At 37.7% G+C, this 26,087-nt stretch overlaps 1 protein-coding gene across 5 annotated transcripts in view; it reads left to right on the plus strand.

The window, feature by feature from the left end:
* The window catches only part of PSIP1 (PC4 and SFRS1 interacting protein 1), a 33,570-nt gene that overhangs the window by 5,659 nt on the left and 1,824 nt on the right, over positions 1 to 26,087 (plus strand). Inside the window, exons 4-15 of one of the 5 annotated variants that reach the window (XM_027709197.1) lie at positions 3,844 to 3,960; positions 7,110 to 7,217; positions 8,048 to 8,110; positions 9,839 to 9,938; positions 11,568 to 11,643; positions 12,508 to 12,730; positions 13,345 to 13,463; positions 15,834 to 15,889; positions 17,056 to 17,126; positions 20,579 to 20,680; positions 21,382 to 21,601; positions 24,427 to 24,538. In XM_027709197.1, the coding sequence (XP_027564998.1) occupies positions 3,844 to 3,960; positions 7,110 to 7,217; positions 8,048 to 8,110; positions 9,839 to 9,938; positions 11,568 to 11,643; positions 12,508 to 12,730; positions 13,345 to 13,463; positions 15,834 to 15,889; positions 17,056 to 17,126; positions 20,579 to 20,680; positions 21,382 to 21,601; positions 24,427 to 24,538 (1,367 nt within the window). Of the gene's footprint in view, positions 1 to 3,843; positions 3,961 to 7,109; positions 7,218 to 8,047; positions 8,111 to 9,838; positions 9,939 to 11,567; positions 11,644 to 12,507; positions 12,731 to 13,344; positions 13,464 to 14,004; positions 14,128 to 14,183; positions 14,350 to 15,833; positions 15,890 to 17,055; positions 17,127 to 20,578; positions 20,681 to 21,381; positions 21,602 to 24,426; positions 24,539 to 26,087 lie in introns of those variants that run through there. The other 4 variants (XM_027709198.1, XR_003538490.1, XM_027709199.1 and 1 more) reach the window with 4 other exon arrangements.

The raw sequence follows: 26,087 nt of genomic DNA on the forward strand, positions 1-26,087 counted from the left end.
ATATTTTAAAATTCTTAATTTTTTTTTTAATTGGTGTCTAGTATTGATAGCATAAAGAGATGGAAGTTCAGATGGAGATATCCGCTTAGCATAGTAAGCTCACAAGAGATCATGTTGACAGTTTTGGAGCAAAAGGCTAAAAGTTTAACACTTTTTACAGTGCACATCAGGTTTTACTTTTAACTATGTACATAAATGTAGTTAAACTATACGTATTCCTGAGATACTTATTTTTGGAACTGTGCATGAAGAGCGGTGTTTTTTTGAAATCTTGGTCACTTTACTTGTCTCTGTATTCTAAAACCAAGTACCTTTCTCCACAAGTATCCTTGTAAGATTTCAGTACATCCTTTCTTAGTGTCCAGTATTTTCATTCTAGCAGTTGGAAGCAATGTGATGTCTGCTTTTTTCCCCCTAACTGTCACATGACTTCATTCAATTTTTGTCCATCAGTAGTTCCTCATTTCTTACCTCTTGGTAAGTCTTCCAAGCTTAGAGTGGAGCTATGCAATGCTACCCATAAAAAGACCCAAATTTGATCTGAAGACAAAGAAATTGCCTTGCTAATTTTCTTTGCCTACCCTCTCTGAGCATTCTGTGAGCTCTTAGTTTTGTTATGCACACTGAATGTACACTGACCCTGATCACATACTGGGTCTTCTAGGCAATGCTGCAGTAATAAGAAAAAGAATTATCTTTTATTTGCTGCACTCTACACATGCCAGGTTGCCATTCCAGCACCAATTAATTGCTGCTTCATAAGATATCCCAAGTTCCTGTGTTTCTGGGTTGAAGGAGAACATGGATAAAGATTAAGGAGTTTCTGAAGTATTGTTGAGAGCTGATGTATTCCAGATGTACACTTTTTTTGCTTCAGGATATGGGGAGATGCTAATCCCCTCATGACAGTTAGAAGGACTGTAATAATAAGGGACAGCTTCTTTCTGCTACCATAAGATATAAGTTGGTATATCTTCTCACTGTCCTCATTGTGACAATTAAGAAGTGCTCGTGGGTGGCTGAGGCAGTTGTGAACTGTAACTTGTATGTTACCAGTCATTCTAACTAAATGAAAATCTGGGTATAAGTATTCAACAGTAACAGGTTTATCTAATGTTTTGTTCGCTACAGGAATCAGTCACTTCCATAAAGCAGTGCTTCCAGTAGCATCTCAGACATTTCTAAATACATGTCCAATTAGAAATAACATAAACATGCTGCCAAGAGATATGTGCAGACTATTTTCTTAGTGTAGCAGCTTTTCTGTGGGGTAGTCCTTTTACCTTTTGAGTTCCATTCAGGTTCTTCAGCTTCAGCAGTAGCACTTTTCACAGCGTCTTTCTTTCAGATTCTATCTAGAGCCATTGGGTTATTCTTTGCAATTTTTACTTAATAGGAAAAAAAAAAGCTTTTTGTTCCACAGGTCTTATTTAAAATCTTTTCCTATAAGTAAGCCTTAAAATTACTGGAAAAAGAAACTTTTCTAAGTAGGGATGGAGTTGTGTATCCAGTTGTGGGCTACTCAGTACAAGAGGAACATAGACATACTGAACAGAGAAACCCATGAAGGGCCACGAAGATGATGGACTGAAGCATCTCTGCTGTGAGGCTCAGAGAGCTGGGACTGTTCAGCCCTGATGAACTTAAGGGGGAATGCATGTTTAAGTGAGCTTGATTGTAATGTCCTGGTTTCGCCTGGGATAGAATTAGATTTCTTCTTAGTAGCTGGTGCAGTGCTGTATTTTGTTGATAACACTAATGATTTAGTTTTTGCCACCCTGGCACTCACACTCGCACCACCTGAGCAGGGACTGAGGCTCCTTTGCAGCAGGAAGCTCCAGTGATCCGACGGGTGCTCCATCAACTCCCTACACACCCCACACTCACACAGTGAGACCGGTTTTCTTTTTGGCTCAACCCTGGATTTCCTTTAGCAGAGTCTCAGACATCTGGATCCTTAAAATAATTTAATCATGGTGCAACTACAGAAAAATAGAGTTGGGTGCTTCCTGGGAGGAACCCAAAAAAAAGGAAGCCCTGGATATTTATACCCTCACAGGCTAAGTCTGGAAATGTGGAGTCTTCTAGCTGAGTCCTTGTCTCCTGTTGTATCTCTGAGTGTCTGGTCACCTGGCTGGTGCCACAGGTCCCTGTGCCCTTCATTATGCAAGGGGTCAGAGCCAGTTCAAGGTCTCTTGCCTCAAGCTCCTGCCACCCACAGTTCAATCTGCAGTGACATAAGCTACCTGCACTACTTGTACTTCTCAACTTCAGGCAGCCCCTCTGGGCTGGAGCTTGGCTTGAGCAATGCCTTGTGTGCCTTCACTTACCACCACCATGGTGTGGCATCTCTTTTTCCCTGGAGTCCCTCGTGCCCTGTGCATGCATATTGTTCTGTGCATGACCATCCCTCTGTCTCATCTATCTTCTCCTTCTCCATTGCCACTTGGGTGGAGATACCATGTGCTCCCAGGTGAGGTGGGGTGTTGGGTGGGTCAGTTCACCCCTTGCCAGCCAGTTGCCCAGGGCCAGTTGTGGCCAGCTCAGAGTAGTGACAGACTGTGTTCCACCCATGTCACCAGCACCTGCCCGCTGTTGCAGAGCATGAGCGATCGGTGTAGGCAGCAAGGGATCTCAAAAGTGAAGACAAGTAGTTGCTTATGAAAACTGAGAGGAAAGGTAATGTAGACACTGCTAAGTAAATACACTGTTTTCCCAACAGCATTTTAAACTAGAATAGTGTACTATGGCCTGCTAATATGTTCTGGTATTCAGTGCATAGGGTGAATGGACAACTTTTAGCTGAGGTCTTGGAGATGAATGTATTTTAAGATATTCCTCGATCTCTTTGTTTTATCTGCATCCAATTCTTTGATTTTAAGAAAGATTCTTAGAGCTAAGTGAAACACAGTTACTGGACAGTAGCAGGAAACACAGCAGGTGTCAGAGCTTAAAAATTCAGAGTAGATACTTTTGTGTTCAGGCAAGCAGTGGGTATGGTCAGAGGGGAATGAAGATGTTGGCAGAATCGAGTTTTTGTTCTGGATGCAAGATAATATTAAAGGGAGGGGGATTCACTTGCAGTTCTGTTTATAGTTTTTCTGTCCTTTTACTGGGCATAGTTTTAGTGAGGCCTTCTGAGAGCCATATTTTCTGTTTGATTCCCAGAACTGGAATGTTCTGAGAGCAGTATTTATGCTTTCCAGATGTTTCTTGTAACTGCTAGTAAGGGAGTTGGAGAAAGGAGCCTGTGGCTTCTGCTTAGACCCAAACCCACATCCTCAGTGGGAAAAAAATTAAAAATGCCAGCTTTGTTTGAAGCAGCTAATATGTAAGAGGGAGAAAGCCATCCACAATGTAATTGAATAAAAAGGAGTATTTTAGGCTTTATCTCCTTTGTTTCTGTGGTTTTAACTTTGATTCTTTAATTACCTTCCTGTAATATTTTCTGCTTACGTTTTAGGAATGGGTAGTTGGATTACTTAGAATCGATAACTTATTTAAAAATGTACTTCTTTACAGTAGCATCAGATGCTGTATTTGATCAAAACAAATTTTAAAATTTCTTACCTTTCAGGTATATTACACATAAGAAAAACCCTATATTGCAGTATTAGTAATGTGAAAATAAGTTGTTACAGCATTAGAGCTTGAAAGTTTAATAAGGAAGTTGCAATTTAAATTGAAAACAGTGGAAATTAAATAAGATATATTTAATATTCATGTAATCCTAATAAAAGGTTTCTTTGGCATGATGCTCTCTTTAGTAATGTATGTGGGAGAACACACATGAGTTGAGGAAGGGATTTAGATCTCATTTTTGATGTTTTTGTTATATTGAAGCCCCATCCAACCATTAACACTCCTATCAACGAAACTGTTGAAGAAAGCAGTCAGGAGCCTGCTGAGGGGAGTGAAGAAAAAGCAGGAGCCAAAAAAAAAAAGTGTTCTGTCCCAAAAGTAAGTGACTGAATTTCTGCTTTGTTCTACCAGAAACATTTTTAAGTCAAAACTATATTGCCAAGTTTTTACCTAAATACTTTAAACTAACAGTAGCTTACTGTTGTAACTGTCTTGCATTTGTTTCTTTTCAGATATACTTAGAGTAATATTTTTGTCTTTCTGTATTCCTTTTATGGTGCTGTATGTGTTTTTGAAAATTAATTTTCTTACCACTCTATATTTCTAAATCATAATAAACTAAATTCATCCAGTACTTACTGGGCAGGAGAAGTTGGAATTGATCACCAAGAATTAGCTTAAAGTTTCTGGTTTTGAGTTTTTGAAGAATTTTTACTACCATAGACAGGTATGACTGTCACTTAAAATTATGATGCCTTTTGTTGAAAAACCAAAGAGATCATTAGGGTCTGTCATGGCTGAAAGGTGTGTTTGCCAGAACAGATTATAAGAATCAGTTTGAATTTGGCCATACTCTTAATGAACTAATCAGAATATAGAGGATTTCATAGCTGTATCAGTTCAACTCTTGAGTCATAAAAGTATCTCTGAGTCATCAGTATACAGTAGTTTGTACAGACAGAGTTCAGCTTCTTCACTTTGTAAATGTGTGCATACCTTAGAATCCTTCCAAAACAAGATTTAATTCTTTTAAAATATATTGTATTCATACTAAAAAGAAAAATGCTTTTCTCCTGAAACATCATTGTTTCAGCTTACTGGTGCTGTATGTAGTTTGTTCTGTAAGAGGTGAAGCTTCCTTGTTTACTGTACAATTAGTAATACTAGCGTAGTACACTGCTTTGAACTTTCTCTATTCTTGAGTGTTTTGTTACGTCCATACGGGAGTATTTTTCGTATGGCATGGAAGAGATGTGTTTTGTCAACTCTTCTCAGTGTTTTTAAGAAGAATAGAATCCTAAAGTGAGAAAAATTGTGATGCAGGTGGGACTAGTACATTTATGGTATCTCATTTATTTCTAACTAATTTCTGGAAATTACTACTCTACAGGATAAATAGTGCCATTAACTTAAATAACAGTCTATTTTGAATAGACTTGCCTTTATTCTGACTGTTTTCATTTTGATTATTTACACATATTTAATGTAGTTTTTCTGTAGGTGTTGTTGGCCATCCTTTAATATTGATTCATAGCTGCAAATGAGGAATTTGCAGTGTGTCAAACACATAGCAGGTGTTCCTTATCTGGGGTTAGTGTCCAGTAGCTGCAGTAGCTTGTTTATTCAAGAATAAAAAAGTCCTCTGATTGGAGGAAAAAAGTTAGTCTACTGGTAGTATACTGATAAGATGATGTTGAGAGTTGTTTTGATGAGTTGGAGACTACAGGGTTATTGATGGATTATTTCTCCCAACTTTTTACTGTCTAGAGTTCCTTATTTACTACTTTCACATGCAGAAGTTCAGGGTGATTTGGGTTCTATCTACTCTACCTTAGGAGCACTCTTCAACACATAATTTGCTGACAGTGTTAGTAAACTGATGCTGTTCTTGCCCATGCACGCTGCTGATAAAAGCATTTGTCCTTAGTTTTTGCTACTGCAAGGGGGAAACTTTTTTTAAACTAGGCTGATTAATCAGTTTGCTTCCCTGTGAATTTATGCCTCAAGCAATGTGCGCTAGTGGGGATACCAATGACTTAAGCTTCATGTTTCTCATGAAAAGTGCTTTTAGGCTGTTTAGTGCTGGCAGTGTGGAAGAGAAACAGGAAGATATAAGAGCAATTTAAACATGAAGATGGAACGGAAGATCCTGAACAGGTCCTTTTACCTAGATTTCTGTAATTAGTCCGAATCAGCTTAAGGCAAAATACGAAGCAAATTTCTTCTCTTTTTATGGTAAAAAAGCTATAAAATTCTGTTAACCAGTCCTTGTACTCTAGTTTCCTCTGGTTTTAGAGAGCCAATAATTCTTCTGTCTTAAAATTGTATTCTGTAAAAAGACTCAGTGATATTACATGTGTTCAGGTAATTAGGAATGTTGTGTGATAGTTGCTTTGTTTAATGTTGAGATTTTAAAAACTAGCTACTTTTAAAAAGGAATTGCAAAAGAAGGGCTTGCAAGTGGGACGAGGCACTAGTATTCCAGTTGAAGGAACTGAAAATCTTAAAAACATGCAGATACATAGGCTGCAAGGAAATGTTGATTATTTTCAAGTAAATTATTACAAACATTTGATTTTTTCAAGTCTTAACTGCTTGCCTGGAACAAAACCTAGTATTTTTAAGGTTTAAAAACCCCAACAAAACAGGAAAAAAGGCAGAAATTACAATCTACAAATGATGAAACAACTTGTTTGTGGTCTGTTTACTACTTGTCCTGGTTTTGGCTGGGATAGAGTTAGTTTTCTTCTTAGAAGCTGGTGCAGTACTGTATTTTTGATTTAGTATGACAATAATAACACACTGTTATTATTATATATTATTATTATTATTATATAACAACAATAACACACTGTTTCAGTTTTTGCCAAGCAGGTTCACAAGGACACGTGGGAGGTATGGCCACAACAGGTGGGCTGAACTAGACAAAGGGTTATTCAACACAATGACAGAATGTGTCAAGTTGGAAGGAACCACAGTGGGTCATCTGGTCCCACCCCCTGCTTAAGCAGGGTAATCCTAGAGCACATGGCACAGAATTGCATTTAGATGGTTCTTAATTATCTCCAGTGAGGGAGACTTCACAACCTCTCTGAGCCATCTGGTCCAATGCATGGTCACCCTCACAGGAAAGAACTTCTTCCTTGTGTACAGATGGAACTTTCTGTACATCAGTTTCTGCCCATTGTCTCTTGTCCTATTGCTTGGCACCACCTGGAAGAATATGGTTCCATCCTCTTGAAACCCTCCTTTCAGATACTTAGAGACGTTGATGAGGTCCCCTCTCAGTCGTCTCTTGTCAAGGCTGAACAGGCCCAGCTCCCTCAACCTTTCCTTGTAAGAGAGATGCTGCAGGAGGAAGTGTTCCAGTACAGTTAAGCTTTGAGTGGGTACTTAAATCTGTAGATACACTACCTTTTAAAAGTATTTAATGTGAAGAACAGCCTGATAATAATTAGCATGTTCTCTTTTCACTGTAAAATACTTCCTAATGCATTTTTTTTACCCTGTATTGACTCCCCTTGCAGTTATCCCTTAAAGGGGATAATAACTTACCTGCAGAAGCTGAAACAGAAGAAAAGGAGATGGATACTTCAAAGGAAGATGATCCACCTTCGGACAAAAACATTAAAGAAGTATGTTAGAGCTTTTTCTATGCACCAGTGAAGATCTTAATATGTTGATTGATGTAAATCTATTACTGAGTATTCAGACACTGTAGTTATTACTACTGTGACAGTCTCAGGAGTTGTTTAATTATATAAAACTTTCTGTGTGTTCACTCGTGTTTAGACCTCTCATTGAAGCTCCCAGGAACTGCAGTTTTCTTCAGAGGGGAAACTTAGTCTGACTTTTCTATGAGTTGAATTAAAACTGGTGGAACACCATGGGTTTTATCACTTACTCTGTATTGCAAGTGTACTTTTTTTGACGACTCAATAAAGACTTCAGACAGACCAAAACATCACTACATACCTTTATTTAGAACAGAATATTATTTAGTACTTAGTTTATTTTTTTATCTTTCAGGAAAAAGTCCTGAGTACCAGATAATCATAGAATGGTTTGAGTTGGAAGGGACCTTAAAGATCATCTGGTTCCGATCGCACTGCCATGGGCAGGGACACCTTCCATTAGAACAGGTTGTTCAAAGCCCTATCCTACCTGGCCTTGAGCGCTTCCAGGGATGGTGCATCCATAGCTTCTTTGGGCAACCTGTTCCAGTGCCTCACCACCCTTACAGTAAAGAATTTCTACCTAATATCTAATCTAAACCTACCCTTATTCAGTTTAAAGCCATAATCACGATTTTAATAATTTAAAAGCAGGAAGTGTCTTCGTATACATTACAGGATTCTTGTTTAAACTATGTGCCAGAGGCTTCAGTTGTGAAAAATACTTAGAATAATTTAAATATATGTCTTTGTTTTGTTAAGACTCTTTGCACTGTTTTTAATCTTCACAGGATGTGGTGAAAACAAATCATGCTTCTATTCCTAAAGTTGCTAGAAGAGGAAGAAAAAGAAAGGTAACAATGCATTTAATTAGTTCCTTACTGGAATTTTTCAGCTGTGATAATACTGGATGTTATTTTCTTGAATGACAGATTATGTGTAAGTTGAAGTGCTTGACACCCTTCTCCCCTTTTTCAAATGTCAGAAAGATTTGTGGAAATGAAAGTTTTCCCAGAGTGTGTTTTATAAGTTTTAATTCGGTTTGAACTTGATGTGGAATATGGAGTTCCCATCTTTCCTAAACAACCTATTACAAGTAAGAAAAAAATAAGATATAAACTGTTGCTAGACTGCTGCTAAAACAGTCTATGTTTTAACATCTTCATCACACTGAACCAATATGTGAAATACTCCTCTTTTTCACAAATTTGTGATTTTGTGATGTCTTCAATTTGGGAAAATCTGTGACTAGTATATTTGTCACAGGTAAATTGTGTGCTGTACCTATGCTCTTTGTTGTCCTGCATACAAGATGCTAAATTCTTGACTGCTTTTTCCAGTTGAGATTTTTCTCAATTCTTTTCATCTGTATGATGCCTGTTCAGCTGGTGCTACGAAAAAAATCTAGGAGGTTGGGGTGAGATAAGGAAAGGATTTAATTATGCCAAGGCAAAAGATGTTACATGACGCGCGCGTGCCGGGCTGTGCCCGAGATGTTACATTTATAACAATATCTGGCCAATCCCAAGTGTGTCCACCCTATAACTTTTGGCCTGGTCCACCCCCTGGCCCACCTCCTGGAATTGGGTCGGGGGGCTTTTTGGGACCCCCTCATCATCCTCCTTCATCATCTTCGGGGTACAGAGAGCAGAGTCACCCAGTTCCTTGACTCTGTCCTGCGGTTTAGGCCAAGATATAAGCGTTCTCCAAACAAGACAGGCTTGCCTTGACTAAGAGACTAAACATTTTCTACTGGATATGGGAATAGGGTTGATATGGGGAGTATGGAATGGGGTGAGAGGATTAAGGAATGTATAAACTAAGGGGTACTATGGGGAAGAGGGAGAAAGGGGTTTGTTTCTAAAATCTACTTCTATTACCTATAAAACTTATAAGGCTTACAAAATTAGAAAAAAAAACATTAGGGGGCTTAAGGCATCAGTATGTATGGATAGGGAGTGTCTCTGCAGGGAAATACATATCTTTTCATTGAAATCTTTTGTTATAAGTTCTATCCATCTTTCCAACCCAACCCCCCTGAAATGACTGTGTAGATGCAAGTCATTATGTCCCATTGCTGCAGGCCAACATGCAGTTTTTCACGGTGAATAACATTGGTCTGTAGAGCTGGAAGCAGGTATTTTTCTGGATAGCTCCAGCTGTTGCCTTGATACTTTGATGCAGCTTGGGGTGATGATGGGATATTCTAAAGGAAGAGTATTTGGGAGGTGGAAATATGAACTTGCCTGCTTAAAACTGGTTTTTGGTGTGCTGTTATGGTGATCTTAAAAATACTTACAAGTAATCTCCTTGCTTTATTGTACCAAGATAAGTTTGTTCTGAAGATGAATGGGCTGGTTGAATTTGTATGAAACATTTCTTATCAGGTAGTGATGGTATGGAGAGGGTCAAATTAGTAATACTTAAATATAATCTGTTACTGAATTTGGAAACTTTTTCATGTGTACAACCAATAGCATAATAATTTGTTTCTAGAAGTTTAAAACTGTTGTTTGAGAAAGTAATTGAGATACTGGAGTCATGTATTTTTTTTCACTTGTGAAATTCATTCTTTCAATTAGTCTGAAAAACAAGCTGAAGCTGAGGAAGCAGCAGTGGGAGCAGCAGCAGCTCCTGTGGCAGTGTCTCCAAAAGTAAGCCCCAAAAGAGGAAGACCAGCAGGTAACTTCAGAAGAATTACCTAATTTTTTTCACCACAGAAATATCTATGTAGAATTAGTCAGGGAGTTGTCTCCTTCCGCTAAAGTACTACAGAGTATTTTTTCATGCTAAAGGTGGGCTTTGCTAATAGATTGTAATGAGAACCTCATCTCAAACTGATGAATTTAAGACATAAATGGATTTAAGTTGTTAGCATTAATGCTCAGTCTTTGAAATTAAAGACTGGGTTTGGATACAATTATTACCTTTAGAAAAGCCTTCTTCATAAAATACTGCTAAAGTATAAATATGTGATAAGAGCTCTCTCTGCATTTTTGCTCCATAAAGGTTTATATACATTAAAGGTCTACAGCCTACTTTGATTGTGTTAGATTATCCATAAAACACAAGGGAACTAGGGGAACAAAGAACCTGTAGGTGGAGCTCTGAGGACAAGAAAAACAAGCTAAGAGCTGGAGAGACTTGTTTAAAAAGATGTTTAAGGCAGTCTACGGGTTGATAGGCAAATTAAAAAACAGTACAACTTAATTATTTTAAATGTATTATTAGAATCATTTGGTGACACAATAGTGCCTGTTTCTTTCCAAGTAGCAATGATCTATTGTAAGTTTTATGGTCAGCTTGCAGATTATCTTGATCATTGACTAATACAAGAGAAAACAGTTCTTGCAGCAGTTAAGTACATTGTATGAGCATCTAGCCAGGGAAACAAATAATTTAGTCATCTGTATCTGCTGACAATGTAAAAATAGTGCAATCACAGTTAAATAGACTTAATTACTTTTGCCTTGGGAGTTGTTAGGAAATTTAAATATTAATTCATGCCCCTCTGTCATTTCATTACATGTACCAAATGTACATCTTTAATATTTGTGGTTTTATCTTTACTGTTTCTTGCTGGTTTTTTACTAATTGCTGTCTGTAAGAGCAGGAATGGATTTATAAGAGATGCTTTTGCCTCCAGTATAAAATACCTTTTTGGAAAGTGTACTGTAAAGCCTTTTCTGGTCTTGATATGATGCCCTCATCTCTTGTAAGCAGTGCTCCGTGCTAAGACCAATAAGACTTTAAATAGTGAGTGTTAGGTTTCCTGACCACATGTTCACTGTGGTACTGGAAAAGCATTTGAAGTATATAGGTGCCAAGAAGACAGACATGCTGTTTGTCTTACTCCTAAGAATGTGCTGAGTCTGACGAAATGCAGGGTTTTGATCTGTACTGTAGTGTGGTGGTAGAACTTCCTGACAGTGGGTTGTTACCATGAAGAGTGATAAAAATCTCATGATACATCTAAAAATATGGATAACAAACTATTAATGTGGGCACTAAGTGAATTCATTCTCTAATTTCAGACTTTCTCATTGTCTAATTTAAGACTTGTTTGTATTAGTTATGTAATGTGTGAAACAAATCTAACTGCATGGTTTGTAAAAAGCACAAGAATTGGTAGTTGGAGCCTGTGGCTGAAAAACACCAAAGTTTTTAATTTACCAGTCAGCTAAAAAACTACCAGCATTTTAGCTTATTTGATTTAAGGGTAGCTTATGTCTGTTGAGTAAGAATCTTTCCACATAGAAAAGGAGTAGGTGGTGTCTGTGGACTAACCTATTATTTCTGTATAACTACTAGTTTCTGAAGTAAAAGTTCCAAAACCAAGAGGGAGACCCAAGTTGGTGAAACCATCATGTCTTTCAGAGGGTGACCTGTGAGTTACGTTTTTTTCCTTAATTCCAAAATTAAAGTTTCTTCATTGTAAACAGTGCTGTTCCTTATGTTAAGACTTCATAGTTAGCAGTGAGTTCCTGACAGTTTTTGCCCCCTTAGTGTTCAGTATGAGTTACTGTTTCTGTTGGTGTAGTTATAATACAGAGTAACTCAAAGTACTGGAACAAGAGACAGAAAATCTTGAATTTCCTAGCTTTTAAATTCTGTGCAAAATTCCTGCTGAGTGAAGAGGAAAGATATTTACTAAGAAAAAATACAAGATCACACGAAATTGAAATAGTGATTTTTTTCTTGCATTTTTTGTTTCAGAAATCTCTTCTGATGGAATTCCAACCCTATTAGTTACCTAAATTTTGTTTTTGCCATCTTCAGTTCTTATGTCAAGTCCTTAGTGCTTCTGCAAACTCGAGGAAAAGTTGAGCATTGGTTTACTTTTCTATAAATTAGCAAATGCACAGTTTTGGTATGTGTACACCTTAAATAAGGGTACTTTATAAACCTAGTTTACAGTATATGCACTCTTGGTCCTGCAGACCCATATGTATGTGGAGAACCTGCTGAGCATAAACTTCTTAGGTTTGGATCTATGCACTTATATTAAAGTTAGCTTCATTGGAGCCTCCATACTATTATTTATTTGGGGGGAGGGTCCCACAAGTACTGGGCTTTAATTTTAGAAGAAGACAAAGTATTTTTTCAAAAGGCATTAAATTAACCGAAACTGAATTAATTTCATAATTTTTAATATTCTGTGGTTAAAAAAATCAGCTTACTGAGTTAAAATGTCATTTTTAAAGTTGCTGTAGGTAGTAGACATGGTGCCTAAATACTGTTTGTGTTTTAGTGTTAATGAGGAGGAGAAGGCAAAGAAAAAAGGACCAGAAGAAAAGCCCAAAAAACAAGGGAAAAAAGATGAGGAGAGTCAGAAGGAAGAGGAGAAATCAAAGAAGGAATTTGATAAAAAGGAAGGAAAGAAAGAGGCTGAACCAAAAAGGAAAAATGTTGCAAAAGTGGGTTCTACATCAGCTTCTGATTCTGAAGATGAAGAAGAACAAGAAGGGGACAAGGTACAATTTTACTTTCCTGACAAACTTATTTTAAAGGAAAGTAGTATCACTGAAGATCTTTCTTCAAGTTAAAGCTAGATCTAAGTAAAGTTTGGAGTCTTGTGACTTGACTTACAGATGTATAGAACAGAAGTTTCAAAACTTAATTTTCTCAAATAATTCTTGCAGGAACTTCTAGTATTTTCTAAGAAAAGCATCTTTTCTAAGACACCTCTCTTTTTAAGAAAGAATTTATATGTAGCCTTTATTTCGTCAGAAGGCTTTTCTTTTTTTTTTTTATCTGTATTCCTTGGAACACAGATGTTGTTTTCCTTGAGTGCATCTGGAGAACATTTGGCTTGAAATCACATTTTTGAAAGGTACAAAGCTGTCACTAGCCAACAATTTGTAATGTCTTCATTTTTCTGGTCCTTAGCATTGCCTTCCAATGAAAAGAAAAAAGGGACAAAAGACTAATGAAATTATATTTAGTTTCAGGGAAAGCCACCTTTTGTCAGATGGCTCCATGGAGCAGAGTAAGATACTTAGTGTAGGTAGGTTTATCTGTTTACGGAAACAATAATTTAATAATCTCACTTTTCTCTTTCCAACCATTAAATGCCAAATAAAAACAGAAGAAAAAAGGAGGAAGAAGCTTTCAGGCAGCGCACAGAAGGGGCATTGTAAGAGGCCAACATGAGAGAGAAGTAACAGAAAGAAAGCGTAAGCAGGAGGAACAGACAGAATCTGAATTGTGAGTGTATTTTAAACATGTGATGCCCACAAGTTGTAGGAATACTTTGACCCTAACAGGAGGGGACAATATTTGAAAAACTTCCAAACTTGTTTGCACTGTGTTCTGTTTTTCTCCCCTTGCCTTTTTGGTTTTCTATTTTTAATTTTTAAGGGGAGAGTAAAAAGTTCCTCTAAAACATATGTTCTTTTGTGGGAGGATGGGAAGAATTGAACATAGAAATTAAGTGATGTCAGTCTTTCAGTGACTTGGAATCCCTAGCAGAGGACAACTGGTGGGTTCTTTTTAGAACTAACCTAAGAATAACCATGTACAAAGGGGTCAGTGTGAAAAACTGTTCAGGACAGCCTTGTATTTTTCTTACAATTTTTAGATACATTAGATTGACAACTGGTAGGACCTCTTAATCCATGGTAATGGATTTTTGATCAGATGTGGAATCCATAGGGTTATCTGGACAACATTTCCTTCTCTGTCTGACAGCTGGAGCACATGCTGTTGGACAGAAGAAGTTAAAAAATTAAGAATTATTCTACTCTAGCACTGCACAGCCAGTTGAGTGATACCAAGAGCAGTCTGCATTTGGAAAATAATTTAGCACAAATGAATCAAGCATAAGAATGGAGAGAAGATCCTGCCAGAAACTGGGGGGGAGGGAGGGGGAAAACAATAGGAAGAAATCTGGCTAATTTTCAAAAGCTTTTCTGCAAATGAGTGAAGAAGCTGCCACCACAAGAGCATGATGTTCCCATCCCCACAGTTGGTGGGAGGGCAGAAGAAAGGGAGAACAAGGTAAAAATTTGGAGAAAAAGGAAGAGAATAATGGTCCCCTTTACCTGTAACAACAAAATCCTACCTTTTTCATGTTCATTAACAAGAATCTAGTTTTGTGTCTTTTTTTTTTTTTTAATTCTCCAGCCCCTTTTTTTTCTCCTCTTCCTGTCACTCCTCTGGAAACCTAACATAGTTATTCTACTTGCCTGTAGCAAACTTAAGCGTTTCCAACTTTAGAGATATTAAATTCTCCTTAGAAGCTTAGCAGCTCATAATATATCAGTATTTAACTCTAACACATGCTGATTGATTTCTGCAATCGAACTAAATCGAGTCATATATTGATTTAGTTATAATAGTCAAATTTCTGCTTTTAAATAGGTGTCATATTTTATGCATTGGAGGGTAGATAGAATTTTGTTTCAGTAAGATAAAGGAGAAGTAGATTCTGAATGCATAATGAATTTAATTATAGCTGATGACTATCATCACAAAACTCAATATTGACTAAAAATAATATAGACTGATATGTGTTTTGATTACTTTGCTTGTCAGCATAGTATCCATTTTCTGGTCTTTGTAGCTACTTCGTTAGTATTTATTTAATTAAAATGCTTTACACCATACAGTTTGTCTCTGATGTTAAGATTGTGCTGCCAGTTGAAGCAAACTAGTTTTATGTACTTTGAAAGTGTTGATTCTATAACTGGATAGATTATGAAAGAAACATGGAAGATAAGACATGCAGGGCTACATATTACTGTGACAGGAAGTAAATTAGTCACAGGACTTTTAGTTATGACATGCTGAAATATGCAAATTCTAAAATGAGGCCTTTAAACCCCTCAGTAAGACAAGACTGACGAATTGCTAAACAGGAGTTCATGATCTTCTCTGAGTAAGGAGTTTAAAAGTGTGTTTGAAAGATTTCTGCCTCTGTTCATCCTGTAACTGAGATGGAGACAAATTTTGTTTTGTTTTTCATGATCTCCAGCGTTGTTTTCAGTGATACAATTGGAGAAAGATCCAGGAGATTTCAATGCATTTGCAGTAAATCTTTTTTCCTTATTACTACTTCCTTCAAGAATATTTAAATTATTACTGATATATTTATGGTCACTTGTAAGATATGTTTACTGTTACATTTAACTATTTGAGAAAATCATATAGGAACTGATTATGATTAATTGATCTCTCCATAATTCCCCATGGAAATGTTAAATAGTTTTACTCTTTTCATTATCCTCATAAAAATATTTTCCTTCTCCAAAAATTAGTTCTGCCATTTTACCATTTTATACATGCAAACCCCAAAAAAATACGGTTTGGAAATGTGACTTGTTTTTAAAATCCTATAATTTGCTGCTTCTAGGGAAAAGCAGCTGTGAGTAGGAGGATTTGTCAGCAGTATCTTAGCTAATAAATTTGGTTACTTTGTTTCAGCCTTTGAAAACCCCTTTGTCTCTTTGTGTTCTTGCATGTCAATGTTTTACTGAGATAATACTTCAAAATATTGCATCTCATCCAAAAATTAGAAAAAAAAGTATGAAAAGCAAGGTGTACAACATTGGAAAAACACTTTAACATTTTTTATAGGCAGAGTAAAGAAGAAGGCAAGAAAGCAGAAGTTAAGAAGATTGAGAAGAAGAGAGGTTAGTTTAAAGAAGCTAAACAGTACTTCTTGGTCATATTATATTTTGGACATAATTTTTTCTGCATAAGATAATTTACTGGCGAGGGTGGCTGTGTGGGCTGGGATGTCTGATCCATGATGCTTCCTTCAGGTCTGTGAAACAGTGCATTCTTGCCTGTGTTCTTTCTTTCTGAGGTGCATTAGAACAGGTCTTGGCTATTCTGACTTTACTGTCATTTGAGTTTTTGAGCCTTGGTCTCTTCTGTTTGTGAGCAAGAAACAAAAGCTTTTACTCTTTGAACTGAATCACTTCAGTTATTCCCATCATTTTTTCCTTTCTGTCTTCTCATAACACTGTACTCTGAGACACCTCTTGAAAGTATTTAGATACTACCTTTTACTAAACCGGAGGCTTAGATTCAGATTACTGTGGTCTTCTCTACTGACCCATACCCACAGACTGACCTTCACAGGGATAAGTAATTCCTTTTTCAGTACTTCCATCTTTAAAGGCAGTCCAAACCACTGGCTGTAATTTGTATTGTAGTACGAATCCAGTGTCATAGATTCCAGCCAACATAGTGTCACAGCAGGGGGAAAACAAAAACTATGCAAACTCATCCAAGATGGATTGGCCTTGAAGGAAACTGTTTGCATGAAGTATTGTTCAAAATACGTATCAAATCCAAACAGGCATTCAGCATGTGAATTAGAGTAGGCCACGTTTGTTCATCTTTCACACCTGCTGAAGCATGTGTACTGGGAACATTTATTTGGGTGGATTTGGACTTGAATCATGACCAGTTTACTGAAAACAAATCATTGATATCCAAGTGTTCTGTCTTAAGTCTTCCAGCTTTGTAACTCTTAGTATTTATTAAAACTTCTTGTTAAGCCAGCCCACAATTAGAGTGTGACTGCTGTGTATTGGAATAGAAAATTCTTTTCAGTTTTAAGTCCTAAGGAGAAAACTAAGTGGGTTGCTAATAATGTTCAGTTTTAAAAAAACTGTGTACTTTATTTCTGATAGTAAGCCCTACAGTGTTTTTTTTGTGCACCTGCATGTAGGATGCCTGCCCATATTCTTCTGCTTTCTGTGTGAAGTTTATATTTGTAGAATCGTTTCTGCAAAACCAAACCTGATATTATTATCAAATATTCATACATACTACTTTTAATCTTTAGAAACATCAATGGATTCTAGGCTTCAAAGGATACATGCAGAAATAAAGAATTCCCTGAAAATTGATAATCTGGTAAGTATATTTTTTTAAAAACTGATTTATATGTCAAATTCCAATAGGAAGTGGTTGTGTGCTTGTTTTTAAATAATATTCTGAAAATGAGAGGAATTCTTTAAATTTGAAAGATAACTGCTGTTTAAATGTGGTTACTGTGGGCAGTGAAAGATGAGTGTCAGCAAATTAAAATGGTTTTGTTTGAAAATACTTGATAATAAATTATTTACTGTAAACATTCAGATGGAATGATGTAAAATGAAACATCTGGTGCCAGATCAGCGTGCTTAGCTATGTGGAAATATCAGAAAGACATTGAGTATAGTAGTGGCAGACTTCCTGATGCAAGGGATTGGGGGCACCAGTCTACTGACTCCACTCACTGTCAAGTGAGTGAAATCTGCTGCTTGTTGGAGGTTTAGATTTAGAATATTACTGGCAGATGTTTAAAGCTTTCTGGCCGTAAGACTATTTATTTGCTACTGCTGGTTTTGTGTTGGCTACCAATGGTGTAGTCAGGGGATGCTTGGAAAGTATGAAGCGTGACTGCATGACTCTGAGAGTGATGGTCAAGGTATAGAGACCCAGGTGGTGGTCCCTTTCTTGAGAAAAGAACTTGTGAAGGAATGGATAGGTGTGCTAGGAGGTAACAGGATCCACCCAAAAGTAGTGCTGCCAAGAGACAACCTGGCCAGCCTGGTTGAAGACCATCAAACTAGGAACGGTAGCAGAGGAGGAAGTGGTATGAAGCAGGATGGCAATCAGATATAAACAGATGTCAGCAGAGTAATGTAAACAGAACTGACTTTGTAACCAACAGCATTCCTCTGCCAAACAGGACTGAATTGGCATGACCACATCAGCACAGAAATGAGGAAGTGCTGGCAGCACAGCATTATGAGGAAAGCTTTCAACTTTTCTGGAACGTCAGCACAACTGTTTTTCTCTTAGGGGTGGCTTTACACTAATGCATAGAGCAGGGGGAACAACCCAGGGGAACTGCATAGCTGCAGTTGCAGAGCTGCGGTTTCACTGATATCAGAGATTCAGTGAGAAGTTCTTCAGGAAATATGGGTGCTGGGAAGACAAGATGAAAGATAACTCTGTGAAACATCAGTGGAAACGTGTGTAGCTCTGCACTGGGGCAGTTAATAAGCCAACTGAGAGCTTATGGGTCAGGATTAGTGGGCAGACCAATATGAGTAATATCCTGAGCATGTCAACCGCAGATCACCTATTCAGGGAGAAGTAGAGAATTAAGTCATCTTTAAACAATTGGGAGACACCTCTGGTTCTAATTGGAGGCTTGAAACATCCTGGTATCTGCTGAAGCAGCATGAGACTTACACAGCAATGCAGGAAGCTTCTGGAGTGTGGTAATTTCCTAACATAGGTGATGAAGAGGCTAACAAGGTAAGACCCCCTGCTGGACCTGATTTTTCTAGACAGCAAAGAGCTGTCAGGCATATGCAGGTCAGGGGCAACCTTGGCTGCAGTGACTGCGATGGTGGAGTTCAGGATACTGGTAGAAGGGAGCAGGGCAAAAAGGATCACATCCCTGGACTCAGGAGAGCAAACTTTGACCTCTACAGAGATCTGCTTGGAAGTTGAGAGACCGTGATGGAGAGAAGATGGGACCAGGAGATCTGGTTCACTTTTAGCGATTACCTCCTTCTCAAGGTTGATTCATCTTCACAAGCGGAACGAATAACCAAATGTGGCAGGAAGGCTGCACAAATGAACAAAGAGCTCCTGACTATAGTAAGGACACAAAAAAGGAAGCATGAGAAATGGAGAAAAGGAAGCATGGAGAAAATGTGAAGATAGAGTTTGAGTGTGAGTGAAGTATGGCAGCATGAGGAACAGCAAGCTGCTACAACTTGGGAATACAGAGTTGTTTTGGGTTTTGCAAGCAAGGTTCTGGTAGAGAGGGCAGGGGGCTGTCTTGTGCTGGATAGATCCAGCCTACTCCAGTGGATGAACCCTGCAGGGCATGGCTGAGCCCCTCAGCCAGGATGGAGATGCATCTATGGAAACTTACTTGAACAGAGAGCAACACACACTGGGCAGAGAAGAGGAGGAGGGGAGGAAGGAGTGAGAAACAGCAGAGGAAGCACCAAGGTCAAAAAAGAAGGGAGGAGGTGCTCTGTGTTGTTGGAGTAGGTATTCTCCTTGCAGCCTGTGGAAGAGACCACACTGTGGCCTGTTGAGAGCCCATGCTGGAGATGGGTCTGAAGTACTGCAGATCATGGGGAGAGCCCAACCTGAAGCAGAGGAGACTGTGTGAGGGAAGGAGTTGCAGAGAGAATCTATGATGTACTGACCCTCTGCCACTGTGCACTGCTTGGGCTGGGGAGGGGAGTCTGGAGTGAGGTTGAGCATGGGAGAGGGAGGGAAAGAAAAGTGTTGGTTTACTGTTTGTCTTGGTTTCTCACAACCAACATCTATTTTAGTTGGTGATAAATTAATTTTCCTAAGTAGAGTCTGTTTTGCCCATTACAGTAACTGGTAAGCAATATCCCTGTCTTTATCTTGACCATGAGCTTTCTCATCCTGTTTGCAGTGGCTGTTCTGGACATCTGGCTGCTAGCCAAGGCTAACACCACAGTATTAGTATGAAACATTCATTTCTAGTGTTGCCTGTTCTTAAATTATTTTATTAAGTCTATGCCAATACTTTGTCTCAAAAAATAGTTCACCTTAAATAAAATTCAGAAAGCTTTTACTTCAACATTTTTTCATGGTTTGGCCTAAATCATTCTGTCATGAGCCAAATAGTAAATTTTTTTAATACTAATTTCCTTTGAGAACAGGAGCTACAACTTTATACAAGATACAGAAGATTATTGTGACTTGTACCAGCAATAACTCTTTTGAGTTCTAAATAGTAATTAAAATAAACAAGACTAGCAGAAGATAAGGAAAATGAGAATGAAGTATTACAGAAAGAAGACTTTAGTACACTAGTTATTAGAAATGCATCAGAAGCTCACATAATTCCTTCTGTACGTCCTGCACAGTGTGTCATTCATTAAACTTTTAACTGAAAAATCTACAAAGACACAGTTCTCTATATTAACTACAGTCCACTTAATATGCTTTACTACCTTCCCAGTGGCAAATCACTTGTGAAAAATTGTGCATGGTAAAGACTGACTAGACAGAAGAACTTCAAATATAGAAGTACTAGAATTGTGAAACTAGCATAAAACTTGAGTTTGTATTTTGAAAGGATAAAATTCTTTTTAAATGTTACAAGTTACTCAGATACCATCTGCCTTTTATGGAAGTAGCTGAGAGGCAACTGGTGTTAAATTTTTGTTTGCAAGTTTGACTACATAAAGTGTTCTAAAATTAAGTACATAGTCAAATTAAGGTGTCAGTGAGCATGGAAATTAATTTAGTATGGCTAATTAAAGATTACTAACATGTCAGTTAAGTCTTCAAACTAATTTCTTGTTTATATACAGGATGTGAACAGGTGTATTGAGGCTCTTGATGAGCTTGCATCCCTTCAAGTCACAATGCAACAAGCTCAGAAACATACGGAGATGATTCTAACTCTTAAGAAGGTGAGATTTGCAATGTTAATTAAAGTAACCTATATGTTTTTTTAAATTGGTATCAGCTTTTTTTATTACTGGGATACTATGTCTAGTTTGGGTCCCTACAGTTCAAGAATGATGCAGACAGGCTGGAGAAGACCTAAAGGAAGGCCATCAAGATGATCAAAGGGCTGGAGAACCTCCCTTTTAAGAAAAGACTGAAGGGTTTAGTTCTTTCCCTCCTGAAGGGAGGACCTCATCATAGTATTCCAGCACCTTAAAAGGCAGCTGCAAAGAGAGTGTCAAAGCTCTCTCTTCATAAGGAGGCATACGAGGAAGATGAGGTGTAATGGGTACAAGTTGCACTAGGAAACGTTTTATCTTGATATAAAAAAATAAATTTTTTTACAGTGAGAACAATTGTTCACTGGAACAGCCTCCGCAGGGATGTGGAGGAGTCCCCATCGCTGGAAGTTTTCAAGATGCAGTTGGACAGGGTGTTCGATTAATCTGATCCAGGGTCTCTTTTCCATGAAGGGTTGGACAAGGAGATCCCTCAAGGTCCCTCCCCACCTGGCAGTTCTTAGTTTCTGTGATACATCAGAGAATGGGAAAGTCTGTCATTTGAATGACAGAATTAAATGAAGAATTTCATCTAGCACATAATGAAATTACGTAGGCATTTAAATACCTAAGTGGAGCTCATTGTTTTATTACTTTGATTTCAGATACGGAAATTCAAAGTTAGCCAAGTTATCATGGAGAAATCTACAATGCTGTATAACAAGTTCAAGACCATGTTTCTTGTTGGGGAAGGAGATTCTGTTCTTTCTCAAGTACTAAATAAATCACTTGCTGAGCAGAAGCAGCATGAAGAAGCTAACAAAACCAAAGAACAGTGGAAGAAAGGAGCAAACAAAAAGGTGGAAAAGGAAAAGGACCAAACAGGTAAGTCGTGGGGTTTTAGTTTTTTGTCATATAAAAGACTTGGTCTCTATTAATTTCTGAGACAGCTTCAAAACATCCGTGATGTAGGAATTCCACCCATCTATGAAAACCTTAACATATCTGAAATAGTTAAGGATAAAACTGCTATAACTAACTTTCAAATTCAAGAGTGTAATGTTTTCCATGGCCATATTATCTCTTATTACCTGAAGGAAAAGGCTTTTGTAAAAATTGAGTTCAGCATTTTTTACTTCTTTAAATTTTCTAACTTGATTACATTACAGGATAAAAAAAAAATTAGACATGAGGTAGAATTACATACTACCATTGTTGCAGTTTTAACCCCAGCCAGAAACCAAGCCCCACACAGCCACTTGCTCAGTCTCAGTGGGACTGGGGAGAGAATCAGAAGGGTAAGTGATAGAAAACTCATGGTTTGAGATAAAGACAGTTTTAATAGGAAAAGCAAAAGCCACACACACAAGCAAAGCAAAACAAGAAATTCATCCATCCCATGGGCATGCAGGTGCTCAGCCATCCCCAAGAGAGCAGGGCCCCATCACACATAATGGTGACTTGGGAAGAGAAACACCATCACTCCAAACATCCCTCCTCTTCCCCCTTCTTCCCCTCAATTTATATACTGAGCATGATGTCATATGGTACGGAATATCCCCTTGGTCAGTTTGGGTCACCTGTCCCAACTGTGTCCCCTCCCAGCCGCCCATGCACCCTGAGGCTCCTTGCCAGCATTGGCATTATGAAAAGCAGAAAATGCCTTGGCTCTGTCTAAGCCCTGCTCAGCAATGACAAAAACATCTCTGCATTATGAACCTTGTTACCCTATTACCAATCCAACAAAATCCAAAACACAGCCCATACTAGACACCGTGAAGAAAACTAACTGTATCCCAGCCAAAACCTTCCATTCCTCCCATACCTAGACTTCCACCTGTCAATGGAACTTGCAAAGGCTTCATTCCCTTCATTAGCCTCTTCCTTGTGTAGCAGCACTTTTAACTACTTCTGTGCTACTCCTGTGATGCAAATTCAGTAGTTCAGTCTAACAGTAAAGAAATAATCATTTATGGGAGAATAAATGCCTATGCTCTTAACAGTACTATCACAGATTAATCAATAATGTGCAAGTACAGCATAATATTGAAAGCTTTCCATAGTAAGCATGCTCAGTAATACATCAATAGTAAAATAGATACTTGCCTTTTTAAATATGTTCAAATGTATTTAAATCCTTGAAAATGTAGGAATTCTACCCATCTATTTAAATTATTTAGATCCTTATCTCCACAAGCACCTCACAGAAATTATATTTACTTTGAACTTGAACTGTGGGAGCAAAACTGTTCTAGGAAATCATTTGAAAATTACACACCTGGATCTGGAATAGACAAATTACTGGAAATGAGGTGATAAAGGATGCCAAGGATTCAGAAAAACTGTAGTTGATATGCTACTTGTAATTGCTACAGAAGTAAGGATGATGATAAATCCAAACATTTTATGGTGAGAGAATGTGTGATGTAGTAGATATTCCATACAGATCTTTCCCCAAACCAGTGATCAGCACAACGAATATGTTAACAAAGGGGCTAAACTGAAAGACTTCCTACACATTGTCTGGCTAGTGAAGCCACTCCAGATAAGGTTAACACAACTTCAGCAAGACACAGTAAAATACCATATTGTTGCCCAATCACAGAGAATGGAAAGAACTTCTGTCAGAGTAGGGGGATATTTTAGGGAAGTAGTTTTTTCTTTATTTGCTATAAAGAGAAATTCTGATCCTTATGTGCACTCTTCTGCCCAAACTGAGCTGCTGAACTATGACTATCTTTACAAAACACAATAATGTAATTGATTGTACTTGATGTACAGCATCAGATTCCCTTTAGTAACAAGAAATTATAGCATTTACTGTTTTATTGAATGCCTCCCATGGCATTCAAGTTCAGAATTGATTCTGAGCAAGTGTAAACAGATAAACTACTAGAATGTCATCTTTAAATGATCCTGTCTCCTTGCTTGTAAGAATTCAGATGAGAAACATCGTGAATTTTTTTTCTTGCTGTAGTACAGTAGTTTAATAGAGAGGGTTTTTTTATAAACCTGGAACTTCAAGTATAGGATTCAGTTCTGACTTAGTCAGATGTTCCTCAGCAGTTCACTCAAGCAGTTCACTGGCTTGTAATACCAGAGCAAAGCATGTAGTCACGACCAAAATTTTAAAGAGGTTAAGTATTCCTGCTTGGAATACTACTGCTTCTACCCAGTATTTTGTTTTCCTGCTTGAAAATTGCATGCTATAACTAACCACTTTTACTTTTTATATACACTCTCATATTTTGATTACACACATATTTATTTGTTAGAGTTGAGAGTAAATGATATGTGGTGGACTACTAACTTGCACAGTTAAAAGTATCAAGAATCCCCATAAATGGTCCGACCAGGTTAGAATAGTAAACAGAATTCACTGCTGAAGTATATTTTCTGACTGGTCAGAATACAAACAAGCATTAATGCTATGATCTGTAGCATAGCAAGCACAAGAAGAACTTGAAGTTGCATGAAAGATATACACTGTTCAATTCCCATTACTAGAATTATGGGATGAGGCACTTTGCATGTAATTTTCAGAAGTTGAAGCCATATCAGTTGCTGTCTTTTGTATTGTTTCAGGTGTGTGGGTATTGAGGTGAGGGGAAAACACTTATAATGCTTGATTTGATAAAGAAATTATCTGCTGCTTTTGTAGTACAGTTTTGCTGTCTGCAGTACTGCTTTCCTGCACTTTCATTTTAAAGGTTCAAAGGTTCTGAATGGAGGGTCTGAAGCCCAGGACACCAACCAGTTACAACACAATGGAGAAAGCGCTGAGGAAAAGAAAGATAGACATGAAGTTGGCAGTAAGAAAAAGTGAGTTAATAACATTGCTGAGCTGAGGTTCTGTTCTGCTCTAGCTTAATGATGTAAAATAGAACAGCAGTAGATTGAGGTGACTTAACCATGTTGGCATATTGTTTTCTTCACTGAATTTTGTCTCAACTTCAGAGAATGATAATAGCAAGTAAATCTTCTGTTTAAGTTTTGAATTTACATTTTAAAAGTTATCTCAGTCACTGCTGTGGTGGAGACTTAACAAAATTCCACGATGTCCTGTTGTAGGAGAGAATCAGCATGTGGTGGGACAGGGCAAAGTAAAAGCTTTTTCCTTTATTTTATACTACTCAATGCTATTAAGTTGGAAGCAAAGGAAGCCTGAACCCAATCTTATAGAAACTAATGGGATTTATTAATTTTTTTGTGAATTCATGTATTCTCATCAATAGCCAAGCTGCTTTAATTAGTATTCTAGAGTATAGCTATAGAATTGCTCAAATGCAGATAAACTGCAGGCTAGAACATAGACCTGAGAAATTCCAGAACTTTGAATACTTATTGATGCACTTACCATTTCCAGACAAGAAGTCCTAAGAGTGCTTGAATTTGTCAGGAGGTTAAGTATTTAAACCTTAGTCTTACTAAAGAATGCTGTTTTGTAAACAGAACAGGCAGTGAATCTCTTACAGCATATGGAGAAACACACAACAGAATGTAGCTTTATGCAGGTCAGGAGAAACTGCAGCTGCCTGGCGGGTTTTTTTTGGCTGTTTGCCAAGTTAAAACTTCAGATGAGTGGGATATTGACCATTATTACAGTAAGGTAAACTTAAACACAACAAAACAAAAAAGACCCTTAAGATGAAAATTAATTTGGTATTTGATATGAGGTGTCCTCAGAAGTACTGACTTCTGATTATACAGCTTTCAGAAGTTTGGGAGTTTTCAACGAACGATGCCAAATATTCATTTGGTCTGAGCAAGCAGCATGCTACAGGAAAATAGTGGAGTCGCAAGTGTAGGTTCCTCATGCAGGTTAGACATTGTAACCTGCTGCTTAAATAAGTGATTTGGCCAAATCACACAGTGTGGTACTAATAAGATGCAACACTCAAATTACTTGGCATTAACACCAAGGCAGTTCAGGTGTTCAGTTCTATTCCTCTAATAGAATATACTTGGCCAAGTATTTAAAAAAAACCCAACTACTAAACTTGCTTGTCCAGGGTAGAATATTTTCATGTCCTGCTTCTTTCCTCGTTCTTCTTCTAGAACCTGACAACACTTGGATTTTTGAGTGGCAGGAAGACAACCTCAGTCAGATTGCCCTTTATATTTGTGATTAAAAGAATTAAGAATATTTGGGTGCATGTTTGACACCTCAATGGACATTGGTCAAAAGAAATGTAAGGCCAGTACTCCAGACCGTTACACAACATGCCTGGAAAAGGCTGTTGCATATAGAGTTTCAAAAAAGTAACTTTGAGGCAAGACAATTTCTACCTTTAATACTTCAGTAATTGTGATTGTGTCTGTAGAACTTGCAAATATATTTTCCATGAATGAGCTAGTGAGGGTATCATGT

Source organism: Neopelma chrysocephalum, unplaced genomic scaffold (assembly GCF_003984885.1).
Source record: "Neopelma chrysocephalum unplaced genomic scaffold, ASM398488v2 Primary Assembly neopelma1_96710, whole genome shotgun sequence".
NCBI lineage: Eukaryota > Metazoa > Chordata > Aves > Passeriformes > Pipridae > Neopelma > Neopelma chrysocephalum.